Raw genomic sequence first — 19,384 nt, 5'->3', positions numbered from 1 at the left:
TGCTGGTGGTGCTGTTGGCGAAAAGCGTTCCAGTAAGCGATTCTTGTAATTTGTTCGTCTCCATTTCAAGAACCAAACAGCCTCAGGGTGTTGCCAACGTCTTTTAGCAAATGTCCAATTATGTCGCTTTGAGTAGGAAGACATTCAACGGCAACGGTGAGCAATCGCCGTTAATGTTTCTCGAACGTACGTTCTTCGCCAGCTACATTGATGAAAGATTTTATGGCTTTTACTAAAAATCATTGTCGTTTCTCGCTCTTCTTTAACTGTGAATTATAAAATTCTAGTTAAAATATAAAATCGCTCAAAAAATTCCAAATTGCTCACCGCCTTAACCCCCAAAAGCTTTACCCCAGCTACAAAACAGAAGACAAAATAAGCGATGGAAAACCTTGCGCAACCGTATTTGCATACTTTTTCCACATATTTTCACAAAGACGTCATAATTTACTTCCCACTTCTTCCCACACAGTAGAGCTGGACATACGAGGACAGGAAAAAAAATGACAAAAACCTTTAGCTCTACATTTTTGTTCGGAAAACCCATAAAACCCTTTCCGAGTATCCCGTACCGGCACCATACAAAGTACCACACAACTTTGAGCTCTTAAAAAAGTGGAAATTTTATACAATGAAATTCCAAAAACATGGACAGAGAGAGAGAGAGAGAGAGAACAAATGAAAGCAAAAAACAATGGTGCCATATAAACCCCTATAGGAATTCTATCCTTTCGATTGAAATGAAAGGTTAAAATTAAGATAGGAAAAATTTAAAAGCTGGAAGACCCCAACCCGTTGCGCGACGGAACAAAGTGTCGAGCTTGCAAAAAGGTTTGAATTGTCTCTATTTTAAGTTATAATTAAACACATGCTTAATATTGGAGACCGAATAACAATCGAGGATTTCAAGCTATACGGCATGCAAGCAGACCTGGAAAATTTCACCAGAAAATATCTGCAACAAGCATGCTGCTCCAGTGCTGCGCATACCAAAACCTTCGGGTTGCTTGAAAAATCTTTCCCATTTAACATCGTCTTTTAAGGGTAAACAAAAACAACTACAACGAAAAAAAACCCTTGTGCAGCATCATTTTCCAACATTCCACCGCACAGCAGATGTGAGATCGTGTACGTCTGTGCCGGGCGTAGAAAATATTTTCCATCCACGGTCCGACCGACCGGTGCTGCTGACGGTGCTATTTTCATTCGGAATATGTACGCGCTGTACAAAAACGCATTTCAACCAAAGGAAAAAGGATGAGTGTTCAGCATACGAGCCTGTGCGCCATGATGAGTTGGTTCACGAATTTCACTTGTCCAGAGTGACGCCTTCGTACGGAGGTGAGCTCTGTGCAGTGGTAGCGCGAGCGTGGGCAAATTTAAAGCCACACCAACATCATATCATTTTTAAGCATCGTCATTGCGCAGCATCATAAAAGAAATCTTCCAACTAACAGTGTACAACTAGAAGTACGGCTAACGCAATTAGAACTACATCGTACGCGACTCACGATGCGCACAGTTGTCAGGAAATGTTGTCCTAGTTTTCTCGCCGTCTTCTCGGACTCGCACTACGGCCGAAGAAAAGGGGGCCGGAATGTTGATGATGCGAGAAGAAGCTTATTTATCTCCATCAAACAAACATCTATCGCTGAGGCAAAACCTTCGGTACAAAATTTGAGACAAACACACCCAAAAAAAAAAACATTCCAACCTCCAGTGGTGAGTGTCTTGGCTGCGTTTGGTGCCTCCGGGTTGGGGAGATATCTGCCGGGCGATGGAATGTGGTCTCATAAAGTTTTAATTACCGACACAGGGCTTTCCACTTTGCGCACGCGGTGTGCCGAAGACGAGCGGCAGCCGCGTGCCACAAAAACACACCGAGCTTTGAAGTTGAAATCGCCCAAATTGTAATCTACTTAACCAGGCACAATTGCGCAGACATCATGACGAGCGTGCCATAAAGACCACAAGTACGAACCGCGAGCTGCGAAGCTTCCACTAGGTGCGTTAGACCAAAACTCCGAACAGTTCTACCGAGAGAGCCTGGGTAAGTAAAACCAACAAAGTGTACTATTTGTTTACATCGCTATTCCTTTTTTTGCGCTCGAAACGAGGCGTTGTTTGATGTATGTCTCCCACATACTTCTTTTTCTTTTGACTGTACGAAAACTGTGAGTAAACATTCACCTACGCCGGGTTTTGTAACCCGTGCCCTTGAAACGATGCGTTTCATTGGGGAAACGTTGAACCAAAAATAGACAAATATCCGACATGCTTTTTTCGTAAAATTGTAATACAAAGCGATTCTGTAATGAAGTACAAATAACTGTCCGAAAAATTTCTAGCTAACAAAAAAAAAAGGTCCACTCAAGGGAGCTATCACCAAATTTCATCTCGCAACCAATCAACTTAATTCTTTTAACACCTTTCGCTTGCAATTTTCTACGGCGGCGCAGCCTTTCTAATAATTGATCTCGTTCGCGTTTAACGCGCCTCAGCCGCCGGCACGCGTATTACAGTCGCACCATGTTACACGCATTATGTTCTTTACGTATTTCTTAGAAAGGCAGAGAGAGGCAAAAACTCGGATGGAAATGAAAAGCGAAATCTCGTTCAGATATCTTGGAGATTTCGATTGGATCAAATCAACACGCATGAGTGGACGCAGGAGGTTTGGCGTTTTCCATTTGTAGTTCTTCTTCTTCTTCTTTGGCACTACAACCTCGAGAGGTCTCGGCCTGCCATTTCTGGCTTTCTGTGACTTGATTTTACCCGTAGAAAAGTAGTCAGCCTTACGTACGGGGAGGCGGTCTGGATGGGATTTGAACCCCGGCCCTGCCGTGTGAAGACCGGCGCCGCTGTCGCCTCGGCCACTGGACCGCCCCCAGTAGTATCTCCACTTTGTAGTTCGTAGTATGCTAAACACTGGAGGATTGGCAGTGAAAGTGAAAAATGTTAACAGCGTTACTGGGCCAGCTATGCAACTTTTACGCAATGGAAATCGATGCACTATCGGCATTGGTGAGGAAAAGTTTTGATGGAGTTGATATGGTAGCGTCTTGGCTGGGCTTACAAATTTTCATTTTGTTTAGCTTTTGAAAAGACAACTCAGAGTTTTTCAAGACCGAATAGTCCAATGTCGACTTAATGGTCTAGGTTTCATGGATTTAATGTCCGAATCTCCATTTAAGGTTAAAATTTAATTAAAACATTTGCCTGTGTCTCTATTTTATTGAGATTCCGGGCTACTTGACAGCTGTTAAGCATAAATATTGTCTATCTGCTTTTGAAGCCCTAGGGACTTGGAAGAATTAGCTCTTCCAGAGACCAAGTCAACCCATATCTTGGGATATTTACGCTACAAACATAGACATCATCGGTTTGAAGTTCTCCTTTGTAGCAAAACAAGCGCAGGACTACCCAAACGGCAAAAGCTTCGTAGAACCGAAATCGAGATAATATGAGGACATCGGTGCGTCTGTCAGAATAGGGACACTTGCTAAAAAGATAAAACAAAAGCCAACTCACTTCTCCAAACTAACCATTCTAATGTCCTCAAGTCAACAAAGTCAAAACAGAATCAACAAACAAAATAGAACATTTATGTCAAACATTCTCAACAAGAATTCCTATCCTCGCATACAAAATACCTCTTCCATCGGAGTGATTATTTTCCATTACCAAATGTTTAGCAGCATTCTCTGCCATCTCTTACTACGGCCCTTGATCTCGCACACTTAAGGCAAACATTTTACGGGAGATTTCTAGGCATTTGTGAGAAGTCACATTACATAGCCCAAAAGCGACCCAAAAAAAACCCAGACCAAAGAAAAACTCTTGTAAATCCGGACCAACAAAAACATACGTTACAACAGGGCGGCACAGCATATCCTCTACTGATCGCCTGAAAGCCCTACCAAAATAAAAAGCAAACCCATAACACACTGTGGACCGTAACGCACGTGTACCGTAGCGTTTCATCCCGACAAACGAACCCAAGAGGAAGATTTTATCCACAGTTTTCGTCCACTTTTTCTTTCTTCGGTTTTGTTTGTTCTGCACATCGCCCCAAGGGAAGATGGATTTCCACAAACAGATCCAGACACATATATGTATATATATATATAAGCACACACACAGGAAAGCACAATATCGCTCAAATCCTTGTGCAAATAGACAACTGCCCCTCCAGACACGCTGGCATCTGGTGACTAACTAAGTCCTAATAAATACCCTAACGCAAAGATCCTTCTCGCAGAAGCTTCTCCTGTTTTTTTTTTTTTTTTTTGTGGGGAGGAAGGATCGACACTTGGTCCAAGAGTTTGGGAGCTTTTCGGTGGGACACACCATTCGACAGGAGGAAGAATGGCTCTGCGCTGCTTTCTAAGTCGTATCTTGTTTTCGGCCGCCGTACGTGATGTGCATCGTAAACTGAATTGTTGCCGAGTGGGCTGCGTTCATGAGGTCCCCCAGCCCACGGTAGGATGTCATCTACTTATGGGAACATTTTGACTCCAGTACCAGGGCCACACAACTTCCGGATGCGATGGAAAAATATTGCTTTTTGACCGCCACTCTCTGCGGACACTTCCAACGTCTTGAAAGGAATTATAGCTAGGGAAGAAGCCTTACGAGGACATTCGAGTGAGCCTTCTTTTTTGAATCGATTTTTCCACGCCAAACTCTGACATGAAAAATGTGTTTCACTCTCTTGCTCTCATCTTAAGGAACTTTTTCCTTACCAAAATCTTTGCGTAAAATCGTGCAGGCAGGTAAACGGATGGCTGTCTGCCGGAATCAATTTAACTTCCAGATCGAATTATGGTTCAATCCCTTCCGGAATACCATCGGTCCAGAGCCCGGCTGGCTGAATGTCGCTATGCTTGTTATATTATTTTCCTTTCCCTACTGTATGCGTTCGTCCCATCGTTCCTGGCGGCTCTAGCCACGCTTCCGGCCTAACAGGTTGCCTGATGTTCCGGTGTATAAAATATGCAGTACACAAATTGCGCCACCCGTTACCTTGCAGGGGTTTTCCACCGGAGCGAAAAAAAAGGCTATCCTTCCCCTCCCGCTGTGATCAGGCTTTCCACTTAACGTGTAAGCCGCTTCCGACTGGGCTAACCGTGACGCGGAGCATCCGACACACTGCAGGGGGTTGGAAAATAAAAGTTAAGTGATTTAGCCACCGGAGAACAGACCAACGACGAACGAGAGAACGAGCTGAGAAATAAAATAAAGAAAACCATCGGACGGTAGGGAAAAGTGTGTAAAGGTCCCGGTGTACTTTATGATCCCTGGCAGATAATGTTTGTTTCAGCAGCATTTTATCACGGTAAGGATAAACACAGAACATACCGGTACCTGCACGGCACTGTGGCAAATAACAATGAACAGAGTCTGGTGTGGCTTTGATGTTGGGTTTTGGTATATTAATTTATAAGAACTTATTCGTTTATTACCGTTTCGCACAGTTTGCCATGCTGATGGCGCGCGTGAAAATCATAAGAAAGAGAGAGAGAGAGGAAAAGTAGATATGGCTGCATTTCTTGCTCATGATATTTAATTACGAATAAAACACTCACCAAACAAGTAATATGATTTCGGAGGCTTCAGAATAACCACAAAATCATATTAGCAAAATTCGAAAACAAGGAATAAGCAAACAACCCAAGCCATTTCCACATCAAAGTGCACGGTAAACATGCGAGACATGAATGTACATGCGACTGCCACCAGTACCCGGCCCATCGAATCCTTTCTGGCTCGCAGTTCCAGGCATTAAATTTTGATCAACCATTTCATAAATGTCATTGAAAGTAATTGCGTTAGGTGGCAGCGAACGTCGGCACAATACCACCAACGCTCGCACACATCAAAGCCTTCCATTCCAACTTTACCTGATCCTTTTTTTTTGGTTCGTTCGTCCTATTTACTCCATTGGATGTTGTTTTGTGAGAGTACGGCTTTGGACAACCTTTCCATAAAGCATTGCTTTAAGGATAGGAAAAAGGCAAAGAAAGCTTACGCATATGTGGTTAAGGGAAAACCCATCCGATTTGCCCTAATGTACTGAAGCAGAAAAGTAAGGAAAAACGACGATTTAATAGCAATGGCAAGTAAAGAAACCCCTCGTCCGACCGAACACGATTCAACCGCAACACAGTGTACGCACTCACATCACTGGATTTTTGGCCAACAAATTTGGAGGTCCTTTTAAAGCGAATCATAAAAAATAATGTACACCAGCAGCAAGCGAGAATAGGAACGGGAATATTATGATAAAAAAATTCAAGCACTGTTGAACCACGGGGTTTACGAACATTGCATAAAATCTTCGACGGAAATTTGGATTCGTAGTACATCGATCTTCTGTTCGAAGTGTGTAGGAAGATGAAACGGAGCATATCAATCAAATCAAGAGACTCGATACCAAGTGCCATTTGCCTTAGAAAAGTTGCTTTTTTTCTTTGGCTCCACTTCACGGCACCAGTGATGAGTAATGGCTGCGACCATTAATCGTACACAAAGGAGACAGCAAACCATCATTGCATTTGGGTTTCCTTTTTCGAATTTGAAGTTCCAATTTTAAAAGAAGACTTTCAAATTAACATAATCTCTTACAGGAAGATTGGGAAGCTCTGTAGAGCTAGCTCAAAACCGCCCAAGAAGAGGCCCAACTTTTGAAGAATAGTTCTTCAACGTATTAATGGACAAAGATAAGAACCATACACTCGATATTAAAAAAGATTGCTTTTATAGTAGAAATCATCATGTTAGCTCCTCGACAACTTTTTTACACTTTAAGAAATAGGTTACCAAAACACTGCAATCAAAACGTTTTCTTCTAGCTATCTCCTTAATCAATTTAAACATGAGCTTTTCCCCGATCCCAGCACACCACTTTCTAAATCATTCACAAATCTGTTCGCTACCATCTGTAATGGATAAGTCATGCCTCTACACACACACACACACAATCCGAACAACCGAATGATAAATGGCCCCAAAACGTCACACCGTTGGCTTCCGTACGGTTTTGCAGAGCAGCAGTCGGTTAACCCAAATCTTTGCACCGAGAATCCCATATCAATCACTAACGAGCTCAAGAGTCATAGTGAGGGTGAGAGATGTTGGTGTTAATTCCTTCACGTCAAAAGATACCATCGAAACGTTACACACTGGTACTCCAACCGCACTCAACAAAAAAAAACCCAAGCGAAGAAGGCAAACGCGCGCGCAAAATCAAATTTAACTCTAAACCGCCTTCAAAACCGGCGACCCACCAACTGTGCCCGCTCATCGTAAACACGCTTCCGTATTTCCCGTGCCCTGACAACTACCAAAGCAGCGCCGTGTGGAGTGTGCTATTTGTAAATCGTTTCGCCGGCCATCAAGCCACGACACGCGTTGTGGGAAAATTCAAAAAGCGCTTCGCATGGTGCGGCTGAATTAATCTACAAATAAAAGACCCAACGGCAACAAGACCCTGGTTGTCCGGCTTCCGGCGGAAACGACCAAATGGGGCACAAAATTGGACAAACCTGTGCACGAGCCCCGCGTGCTACGGGAGGTTGAGAGCATGAGCATGGTGACAAGGATTTTTAGGCACGCTTCAAAGCCACAAACACACCGATTCGAATAACTGCGCTAGGAGCGTTACCGCCAGCAGCTAGATATTCTACCCGAAAATGAACACGCGAAACGCTCTTGGTTTTAATACGATTCCCATCCGAATACCACCTGCAAAACCGCAGCTAGGGGGACCTCTGGGTGCTTTATTTTTGACACGGGTTGACATTGGCCGTGAATGAGCACAAGAAAACGCATCACGGCCACGGTCGCATTAAATACAGCGCTTGCAGCAAATCGCAACCGTAACGGCTAGATTTGAACAATCTGATGATCTCTTAGGACCAGAGTTCGCTACAAATTTCCTTACTTTGTGCGGGTCTAAGCTTGAGAAAGAGATGATAAAAATGTTCCTTTCCTTCCGAATCAAATCCAACAGACAGTGCGTGCTGGTGGAAAATAAACACGCAGAAATCTCGAAACATTAATAACAAATCTTCCCATTCGGAGTAGATTCCACCGATTGGAAGATTGTAAAGTTCGGTGATCTGGAACGCAGCGACAGAACACGAGACGTGTGTAATAAAACCGGAAACCGCGACAACATGCCACCACCCAAACGCACGTCACCCACCTCGCACCACAGCGAACAAACATTTATCATAGAACCGGCGACCAGAATTGCCTATTTCTGTGATGGAATACGCACGCCGTGGCAGAAATCTGTTTTCCAAAACCGCAGTGAGCGAACCAAAGGCCGATTGGCATGTTGTTATTTTTTTGTTTTTTGGGGCGCGCATTTTACGATGAAAAATGTGGCCAGTACCGAAAAGGCGTGTCGTCGCGCGCGTCTGGGTGAATGAAGTGAAAGTATAGTTCTAAAAATATTTACCAAACCTCGCCAGCCAGCCGTCCGTGAGTTGGACGTCATCATCGGTGTGCGCCATTCTAGCGCGATGGATGGAAGTGTGGCGCGCCCCTAGCAGGGACACGCCAAATGTGAGTGAAAGAATCAATTTAGAGAAAAATCTGCACATCGTTAACACACACTCGGAGTGAAGCGTGTACACGATTTGAAATATGCAATTTGTTTCGGTGGCGTCGGATCGTTCTAACCGTCTGGCACTGGTGACTGTTACACTTTTCGCGGAAAGTACCGGGCTGAGGTAAAAATAATAATTTCAAACACAGTTGGACTTTGTTCTTAAGTATGTGAAATGAAACGGATGATTTCATTTCAACGCCAGCATGAAGCGTTAGTAGGTTAAATTATTTCACTAAGACATCAGTTGAAGTTAGTAGAGCAATAAAGAAAACTACTGATAATCTTTCGTACATCATTTTGGACACGGCAAGACCAATTAAGTAATGGAGTTGAAGAAAAAGGTGTGTAACGGTGAGTTTCGTCCAGCATTCCAACGAGACAATTACTCCAGCTAAAAGCTGCTATGGAAAAGAAATGGTCAAATTTAATCAGGAAACTCGCGAGTCACCTGCTCCGCTATCCAGTTCACCAGCTGACCTTGATTTCCGTAGCAGCAGCAGCAGCAGCAGCCGGTTGATGACGGCACACGCGGTTGATTCCGTGGCACCTTAATTAACGAGCAACACAATGGCGCTAGCATTTTTTGGCAGCAAATGCAAGGAGAAAGCAGCTATTATACAACTATTTTTACGCATTTTTTTCATACAGATAATCATCTCCTGTTTAGTAACACAATGCATTTTCCATTCGAGTACGCGTTTCAAGTTCAAGTGGAGATTTTTTTGTTCACACTGACAGCGAACCCCCTAGTGCCAATTGGGCACTCAAGATAAGCCCCGAACGGCGCCATTAAGGTTGAAATTTTGCCAATTTTCAGGTCCGGATCTTTTGATGGAAAATGTGTATAGTTAAAGTTTTGCGTTACCCTTGCTGTTTGGTAGCATCATTATCCCCGCTCGATGTGACCTTCCCCATCAGGGAAAGCAAGCAACATCATCCGAGAAAACATAATGCTTCCAGTCTCTTCCTTTTTTAGAACAAAAAAGCGGGACTAAAACCCGTAAGCTTTCTGTGAAGGGAAGCCACCTTCATTAGCCATTTTCAACGAGGACCCATTAGGGAACAACGACAAAAAAAACCCCAGCAAAGGGCACTCTCGGGAACAACTTGGAAAAGTGCACACATACCACCCGCAACAGCATCATATCTTAAAAGCCGAAAAAAGGCTGTGGGTGGTGTGGAGAGAAAGAGAGAGCAAGAGCGTAATTTAGTAACCGAGTCACCAGCACGTGCAACAAGTGTTAATTAGAGGTGTGATGTTGTAATTTATATACCCTTCCAACTCCCTTCCCGAGCGGTGGCGCTTGCGAATCACCGGAAAGCAGAAAGGGAGAGAAAATGACGACAACATTTTAACGTTGATGTGGGTACTGAGCACCGCCTGTGTGATGCCTGTGTGTGCGCCAGGATTGACATTCGAGCAGAGAGCACGTGTAACACTATATCCAGCCTTTGCTGAAGTATTTCCTGCGCCACAACTTCCCCAGAGTTCCGGTCCTCAGCAGTCAGCTAAGATGAGCGTCTTCCGAGTGCACCAAGAGACAAAATCAAAAGTCAAATTTCATGTTAACCATTCCGTGTGACATGTGAGATAGTTTTGCGACAGGGTGATTACATCTATTGTTTTGCGAAACTTGCCAGCTTGGTGGACGTCCGACGGTGGAGCAGAGTTTTCAATTACCTGTGCTTGGGTGGATTCATTTCTTGTAAGTGTCTTTGAAACTTCGAAAGATGTTTTGAGGAAATTTAGAGACTCGTGATTCATACAGTTTTCGAGTTGTTCAAAAAACATCCATCTTTTTTGGAAGACATCTGTATCAGATTACTGATTGTCTAGTTATAAAAATAAGAAGGTAAATTTAGTGAAATTATGGGGACTGTCCACCACTGTATGCCCAATAAGAATATCTTGAAGACTGTATAAAACTACTTTTCCTCAATAACTCCCGCCTCTTTGTCACTATAACAGGCTACCTTCGCAGGTGCACATGTAGCATCTTATTAGCCCGAAAGATAAATGTTTCTCTTCCACATAACATAACCCTCCTCCATATCTCATCGTTATAAATGATACTCACGTTAAGTGTTGTACATACTAAATGACCGAACAGCGAAAACTAATGGGAAACGCTTAATTATTGCGGTTTCCTCTGTCTTGCCTTGCAAACGACCACATATTCCACACTTATGTACTATTCATCTGCCATCAGCTGATTGAAGAGCGTGCAACGCATGACAGGGCTCATAAATCACCAATATCCTGCCAACATCCGACACACATGCTAGCGTGGTTGTATCTCAAGGAAAGTCCCTCTTTTGAGAGCTCGCCCAAAATGTGTGTTGACCTACCTAAATTGTCTGCTTCTTCGGAAGGTCATCAGGTAGAATATATCTGAATACTCTTAAAAAATAATGTTACTGTTATGTGCAAAAAAAATAATTTTAATGATGGTTGGTAATTTTCCCAAGTAAACAACTGTATATCAACAATCTAAATTGTGTTTAATTTTAAAACCAGTGTCCTTTTCGCCCGAAACTGTTGCACAAAATCATGCTGATGCATTATCGTCCAACCCATCCATCATCGTCACCATAGATGTCGTAGCATTCCATATGTGCACGCCATTATCGTTGCCCAACCAACAGCAGCAGCTCACCATCCGGGAGCACCGACACCAGTTCCCTCCATTGTTTCCACCATCCAACAGTTTTGTGCAATTATCAACCATATGGATAGAAACAGAAAACAGGCTAAAAACTAGACAATGTCGAGGAAGAAGAAAAAACGACCCAACAAATGATGCACACCTACCAAACACACCAAAAAGCAACCAAAGCCATTAGCACACACATACATAAACACCGCCGAAGCGTGTGTTGCCCTCAGTTGCCCAAGTTCACAGCCGGGACGACTGCATCCGTCGATGTTGGCGATGACCCGACACGAACAACGCCGTTGTACGACCGGAAGGCGTCGTCGGATGTGGCGATGAGCAACCTGACAGCTCCCGGTCCCGGTCGACCGGATGGAGCCATCTTGCGGCACAGAAATAAATGGCGTCGATTGGCTTTGGCCCGAATGCTAGACATCCAAAATGTTCTCGCGAATATCAATCATTCTTCAATAACTGCTGCTCGGCTAAGGCTTATTGGACAGATGGTTAGCTGGCGTTTGATTTACAGGGTTCACCGATAGATAGCATACGGCGAGCATACCTTAGCGGTTCGCGCAAACGTTTAAGATATCTGCGGCCATCGATAGCGATTCGCATGTACAATTAGCGACTGGCCCAAAATGGATAGCGATTCGCGTGCACACTTTAGTGAATGTCAGAATTCGGCGCGGTTTGAAAATGTAGGTTTATATGACCCAGGTTGAGTAGTCGAGATTTGAAAAAAATCGTTTAAATTTCATTTTTTATGTAATTGGAAAGTTTTTGCACACAAAAGTGGTGTGAAAATTAATGTTCATTATCATAAAGCATAAATTTATTGATTTTCAGCGTTGGTTAAAAAAATAATAACAAAACTATGTGAAACATGAGAAGAACAGCCATGTGGAGAATTCAAACATGGATGTATATACACGAATTCAAAATTGATGCGCTCACGAAAAAAAATCCGTTCAGGTAATGAAAATATTTAGCATATTGGTCCAGCAACCGAAGCGTTCACAGTTTTACCAAACGATTAACAATCAGAGCATCATTTGCGGTATAATTATACATTCCTTCGTTGTTTTTGGTTTTGGCAATCATCCTTTTAAAGGTACGAATTTCAGCACAATTAAAAAGTGCTACAACTAGAATTCTCATTGAATTTGAGTGTTTTCTAGGTGTTTGGCTACGATAGGAGCTCTTGCTTGTTGAAGTGCGCCCGTGCAACATTTTTCTTGTCGGTAAATTTGTTTTATTAACGCACCGTGAAAGAATACAGTGAGTTTCAATAGCGGTATGTGCTGAAGCGAATCAACTGAGACACACATCGTTCTTTTTACTTTTTGCGTGCAGATATGAATTCCAGCCAAAGCTCTGTACAAGAGGAAAATGCAAGCTGCGCTATGCAAGCACCTCGCCGCCGAAAAACTACCAGCAACGAAGATAGAGAGCGCTTGGTAACGGCGTATGAAAACGGAGGCACTGCAGCTACGATTAGCGAAATGTTTAATTTGAAAAAACCGACTGTCCATGGCATCATCAAAAAATACCAAACCCAATGGCAAATCGAGGCAAAGAAGCGTGGTGGCAATAAATCTAAATTATTGTCCGAACATGCGATTCGAATACCGTTCCGAATGTGTTAGAAAAAAATTATTGGCATTTTAATTATAATCACTCTGACCTGGCCGTACTAATCACCTCAAAATCGCATGTTCGGGTGAGATAGTGATTGAAAGCAACGGAAATGTTATTTTAATTCGTCCGGCAGCATTATTTACATTTCATCTTTTTAAGCATCGTCAGTACAATATGTTACACATTAAAACTAAAATCTTACTTTCTAATCTTATATATATTTATACATAACTAAATCTAAAATTTCTTCGCCCCTCAAACAACTCAATGTGTCATGTATTGCCACATTTTCGAAATGTAGCCATCGCAATCCTGTGCGGTTATTAGCCTGGATCCATTCCGAATCGCTTGCATCAATTGATTCTCATTTGAAGGATTGCTTCGCCTCACAAAATTCTTCCACTGGCTGTAAAGATTTTCAATAGGATTAAGGAATGGTGAGTAGGGTGGTAGATATAAAGGTTTGTCGCTATCATTTCCGATTGCAACTCTTACTGCGGGTGTTTTGTGGAAAGCTACATTATCCATTATAAAGTAGCTGCTGTTAATGTTCTTCGATCGCAGGGTTTGCTTTAGTTCTTCAATAAACTGTATAAACCGTTCACGGTTTACGGATCGAGTGTGTGTGGTGTAAAGCAGCACGCCGTACCGATGCATAGCACAAATGATGGAGATGTTCCTAGTCCTTAACTGTGGAACGGTGATGGTGGCCGGTGTTCCTCTCTGCGATCGTCCTTTTAGCGTACGCATACGGACGTTAAATCCTACTTCGTCTAAATAGATTAAACCATTATCCGGAATTCCGCGCGCAATTTCATAAAATTGTGTAGCGTAATGTTTCCTGTCTTCGACAGTCGTTGGTGTGTTGCGTCCCTCCGGTAACAGTTTGACCATCTTCAGAGAGTAGTTGAATCCTTTTATTTCCCTCGCTGTGGTTGTGGACGAAACTCGAACACCGTGTTGTTCGAACACTTTCTCTGCGAGTGCTTTAAGCGTCACCGTGCAGTCCTCGTCGACCCAGTTCCGAACATCATTTACGGCTTGCTGCGACAATAGTTTAGATCTGTTGCCACCACGCTTCTTTGCCTCGATTTGCCATTGGGTTTGGTATTTTTTGATGATGCCATGGACAGTCGGTTTTTTCAAATTAAACATTTCGCTAATCGTAGCTGCAGTGCCTCCGTTTTCATACGCCGTTACCAAGCGCTCTCTATCTTCGTTGCTGGTAGTTTTTCGGCGGCGAGGTGCTTGCATAGCGCAGCTTGCATTTTCCTCTTGTACAGAGCTTTGGCTGGAATTCATATCTGCACGCAAAAAGTAAAAAGAACGATGTGTGTCTCAGTTGATTCGCTTCAGCACATACCGCTATTGAAACTCGCTGTATTCTTTCACGGTGCGTTAATAAAACAAATTTACCGACAAGAAAAATGTTGCACGGGCGCACTTCAACAAGCAAGAGCTCCTATCGTAGCCAAACACCTAGAAAACACTCAAATTCAATGAGAATTCTAGTTGTAGCACTTTTTAATTGTGCTGAAATTCGTACCTTTAAAAGGATGATTGCCAAAACCAAAAACAACGAAGGAATGTATAATTATACCGCAAATGATGCTCTGATTGTTAATCGTTTGGTAAAACTGTGAACGCTTCGGTTGCTGGACCAATATGCTAAATATTTTCATTACCTGAACGGATTTTTTTTCGTGAGCGCATCAATTTTGAATTCGTGTATATACATCCATGTTTGAATTCTCCACATGGCTGTTCTTCTCATGTTTCACATAGTTTTGTTATTATTTTTTTAACCAACGCTGAAAATCAATAAATTTATGCTTTATGATAATGAACATTAATTTTCACACCACTTTTGTGTGCAAAAACTTTCCAATTACATAAAAAATGAAATTTAAACGATTTTTTTCAAATCTCGACTACTCAACCTGGGTCATATAAACCTACATTTTCAAACCGCGCCGAATTCTGACATTCACTAAAGTGTGCACGCGAATCGCTATCCATTTTGGGCCAGTCGCTAATTGTACATGCGAATCGCTATCGATGGCCTCAGATATCTTAAACGTTTGCGCGAACCGCTAAGGTATGCTCGCCGTATGCTATCTATCGGTGAACCCTGTATGTTGCACATAGCGGGCTTCAAGAAATTAATTTTGAACACAATGAAATGTCCGCTGCTCAAGCTTTAATACCCTCACCAAGACGTGTGACTTCATTCGTGAATAGTCTCAATTTTGTTGCGTTGACTGTCAGCAACGCACTCGTCCTGAACATTCAATTCCGCCGAATTCTGTAGCTGACGACACGTAAACAATTTGCCCAATAGCAAGGACATAATTCTGTGTACTGTCCCAAACCATCACACCGTACGACAGTGCACGGAGACTACTGCTATCAATCCACATCTTAACCCTACGACCTTACCGTATGATCGAAAAAAAAACTTTCCCGGGAAATTGGCCACGAACCGAACGAATTGGCGCCACCCAAAGCTATCCAAAACATCTCCTCCACACGCCCACATGCGAATCCATTCGTAGAAATTCGTGCCATCCCTTGGGGATGCCGCAGCAAAACAAATAACAATTACGGGACATGGCGCCAAAAGCATGGCGGATGTTTGGCGGAAGCTTTTCCATGCGATGGTACGAAGCAAGCCTATACACGGTTGGTCCGCGTATTTCTGATCCGCACGACACACAGCCGGCCGTCGCCTTGGGCAGATATTGAACAACGCATAATCAGTGTTGCTGAATCAGCTACCACCACCGACGTGCGCACATCAGGAGCGACTTAGTTGGCGACTTCCTTTTTTTTTCGGAGATAAAGATGTATATTTCCTGGCGTGGATCATGTCCGGACGAATGTGTTCTTTGTTCTAGCATGAGTGAGACGACTGGGACGAGTTTATGCTCTTCAGATGCTTCATCAGAAGGGCGGTGCCATGAATAGCAGAGCAGGTTTTTGTGAAAAACATCACACCAGAACGTCTGAAAATATCAGAGTCATGCTATTGTTATGCTTAACACTCTGTCTGCTAAACAGGACGGATGTTTCGAGCTATCCCGAGTAGTGTTGTTTCCTTTTCCATCAACGAATGAACTGCAAACAAATAGGAAATTTGAATGGCAAAAATAAAAAACACACAAAAGTTCTTTCACAAATGAACCCAAAAAACAACCACAACGAAAGGTCAAGCTGCGTCAAACGTTTGTCAGTAAAGCAAGTGTAAAACCGCAGTTTGACATTTCCAACCCTCCAAGGAATGGCGTACTACATTTCTACATCCGCCCGCAAGTGCCTATCAAGTGTGGTATTTGTTTCACGGTTCCATATCTGATATCAAACAAGCGAAACCTCCAGTCTTCAAGACTGGGAAGCTCCAGAAATGTATCCAATTTATTTTTATTTATATCATACCGAGCTAATCAAATGTCGTAACCTATTGGGGGGAAGCTCGCGATCGAGGGTTCACACACTATTTGTCATTTTAGACACAATATAATAAAGTGTGTCCGTTTCCCATTTGCTTGAAGGGGGACACCCCTATTAACGGCCCCAGAAACGCAACCACCAGCGAAAAGACGGAAACTGAGACGAATGCGCGAACGAACGGTCAATTTGAAAGCCACAGGAACGGAAACAAATGGGTCAAACATTTCAACGATCAGATCAAGTTACGGCTCGACCCAAAGTAATCATCATTGGGCACCAGCGACTCCTATTGCTCGCGGACTCTGCTGACTGCTTATCTTTTCCTTGCTCGCATGTGTTTCGCTGTTAGCTTTTTGCTCTATATACTTGTGGTCGTGCGGTCGTGAGACGCGAGACAAGCTGAACGAAACAGCAGACGATAAAAAATGTTAGTTTGGCCAGCGTGTTTATTTCGCTGTTGCAAACACAAGCGCCACTTTATCGTTGGCCGGGAACGCCATCGTCAGTGTGTACTTACTACAGACTGCGTTGAAAATAGAAATATGTAAATGATAAGGGGGAAACGAAATACGTTCCTAGTAGTGGAGAAGTCGAAATTTGCCCGCACAACAAGTTTTCACGTACAGAGTACACACATGTAGTGAGATCATGAGAGATGCTGATGATAAATTCTAGCAAACATCTACACAGGATTTGGAGAAATGATAGAGGAGACTGGTCTCGAGAACTATTGATAGATCCGTATAGGATTTCTGGACGTTAGACAAAAATTTAAACAAGGCCAGGGGGGGCGCCTCTCAAATCAAGCCGGGTAACAACCCAAATCAAAGAATGCCGTGCCAGACATTATATAGAGCAAGACTTCTCTCCTTAAAGAAGACCGGTTTATTTTAGAGAACATCCATGTTGAGAGACCTATTGAGAGATAACAGAACATTTTTTAATTTTTGACAGCTGTGAACCTCGAGAATATCTCAACAAACAAAGTTCGATCAATTTCAACAAGCTTGGCTTTCTTACTCAATTTGGGCAGAGAAAATCAATCCATCACAACTTCTAGAGAGAGAAGCTAAAGAGATTTGAATCCAAGCTGATAATGTCACTGAGATGCGAATTACCGACTCATACTAATTCATCAGCTTGTCCACATCTCTTTAAAGCATCCATATCAACAGTTGCTTTGGTCTCCAGTTCCAATTCCAGCAATTCTTCCTCCTCTTCATACCATTTCTTTTTTTTCAACGCTTGTTAACGCTCCGCAAACAATCTATTAGCAAAATGGTTTGTTTCTTTTTTGCTGTTAGTTTAAATTCCACATGATCGCCATACTCGCCGTTAATGCGTTTGATCAATTACAATTGTTTCAAACATTTATTTATTGCTTTTTTCCATCCATTTGTCAGCTCTTAATTAAGTGCGGCACAGCATACAGCGTACACTGTCTGTCCCCCACGAGCCTTCCCTTCCACAAAAGGGTTATTGTTCGTAAGTTCTGCTGTTGTTGTGTGCCATTTTTACTCCACCGGTCGGTGGACAGTGTGTTATTTTATTTTCCCGGTTTGCTTACTTCTTGCCAACTTCAACCCCAAACCAAGCGTAAACATGGCGCACCGGGCGGGGACGGCCAACTCGCGCCGCCATCGACGATTACGACGACGACGACGACGGTTTGGAAATGGAACGCGAAACGAAAAAAAACCGTTTAAAACTCGACGATTAACGAGCGTTTGTGTGACCGTAAATCGATTTGAACTCGAACATCGACCAGTCAATCCCTCGGCCCCGAAACCGGTGAGATACACACAACAAATGGCAACAATGCTATATGCGCGCATGATTAAGCATTCCTACCACCACCCTTTCCTGCATCCCTAGTTTTTCGCTCCTCGTGGTGTTTCACGTTGAAGAAGAAAATTAAGGAAAGAAAAAAGACTTAGGCTAACCGGCGAGCGCGCGCGCGCCTCAAGCAACAAAAGGGGGCCAACACCAAAGTCAAACGAACGAGTGCAAAAGGTTTAATGGAACGGAACGGTAGACAATATAATTATGTAAAGGTTAGGAGAAATTTTTATGACAAATTTTTCTGCAAAATATCATGTAATTTTTTTCTTTGGGTGTGTCTTGTAAGAGGAACGATGTTAGATAAAATAAAAGCTCCATCAAACTAGGCCAGCATAATGCAAATCGTCGTGCAGTGGTTGAAAGTGCTGTCGGCAAAAACGACGATGTGTTGCAGGTTACTCTTGGCCGAGAGAAAATGATAGGGTTTAGAAAATGGCCACCCAATGTAACTGTAGCCGGAGGTTGGTTGGTTGGTTGATGCTGGCACATCGTGTTACAGCCCTGATCACGCCCGGAAGAGGTCATCGATTGATCGCAAGTGTGGACAAGTGAAAGTATATCTCACCCCATCGATGGTTCTTCTCTTCGGTCCCTTGCGAGCTTCATTAGCTTGTCGGACATGGCTTTACATGCAAGGGTGGTTGTTGTTTCCCAGTGTTATTACTATGATGTATCGGTTAGGCAGGAAATCGTTACATGATTGAGGCCTTTTTTGTACAAAGGAAAAATTGTAGCAAGTTCAATTTGAAAATCGATATGGGCTAGTTTGAAAGTAATTCACTTGAAGATGCATTTTAATCCTCTTCTTTAAGCATTAAAAATTCATCTAAAGGCACAAGAAAAAGACATTTTGGCGAATCAGAAATATTTTTCTTAAAACACTCCTCGCCATTTTCTGCACAACGATAATTTAATAGAGCGTTTAGAGTTCCAAGCATCAAAAAGAGTTGAATTTAAATTTTGGAGAACGTATGACAGAGCTGACACTGATGGCAGTTTCATAGCTAGTGCTGCCACAATGGGATGCAGCCAGTTTCCAGCCAATATTAAAGCCTCACCCAACAGGATAAAGTTCATGCAGAAGCGAACATTCACACGAACATTTTGCCCACCCTACCCCACCCTAGGTTCATACGTAAAGTACCGTGAAAGCTACTACTTTGAACCAACGAACCGA

The 19,384-nt window shown here is 43.0% G+C and overlaps 2 protein-coding genes across 11 annotated transcripts in view; both read right to left on the bottom strand.

The window, feature by feature from the left end:
* LOC118513483 (AF4/FMR2 family member lilli-like) overlaps window positions 1–19,384 on the bottom strand; it is a 132,668-nt gene that overhangs the window by 107,442 nt on the left and 5,842 nt on the right. The gene's annotated exons all lie outside the window — the stretch shown is intronic.
* LOC118513486 lies at window positions 13,031–18,138 on the bottom strand. Of its 3 annotated transcripts, none has more exons than XM_036059309.1 (3): window positions 14,295–18,138; window positions 13,411–14,219; window positions 13,031–13,321 (listed from the first exon to the last, which is right to left on the bottom strand). In XM_036059309.1, exons 2-3 carry the CDS (start codon window positions 14,215–14,217, stop codon window positions 13,280–13,282), a joined length of 849 nt encoding a protein of 282 aa, XP_035915202.1. In that variant the 5' UTR covers window positions 14,218–14,219; window positions 14,295–18,138; the 3' UTR covers window positions 13,031–13,279. The 3 variants fall into 3 exon arrangements, with proteins under 3 accessions (XP_035915202.1, XP_035915200.1, XP_035915199.1); XM_036059307.1 differs by having other exon boundaries at window positions 13,031–14,219; window positions 14,295–14,394; window positions 14,462–18,138; XM_036059306.1 differs by having other exon boundaries at window positions 13,031–14,219.

The sequence above is a fragment of the Anopheles stephensi genome, chromosome 3 (genome assembly GCF_013141755.1).
Source record: "Anopheles stephensi strain Indian chromosome 3, UCI_ANSTEP_V1.0, whole genome shotgun sequence".
Classification (NCBI taxonomy): Eukaryota; Metazoa; Arthropoda; class Insecta; order Diptera; family Culicidae; genus Anopheles; species Anopheles stephensi.
This window is presented reverse-complemented; position numbering and strand designations above follow the sequence as displayed.

Bases quoted from the DNA above. Each gene is read 5' to 3' on its own strand.
- LOC118513486 (XM_036059306.1), bottom strand. From the start codon at position 14,217: ATGAATTCCAGCCAAAGCTCTGTACAAGAGGAAAATGCAAGCTGCGCT.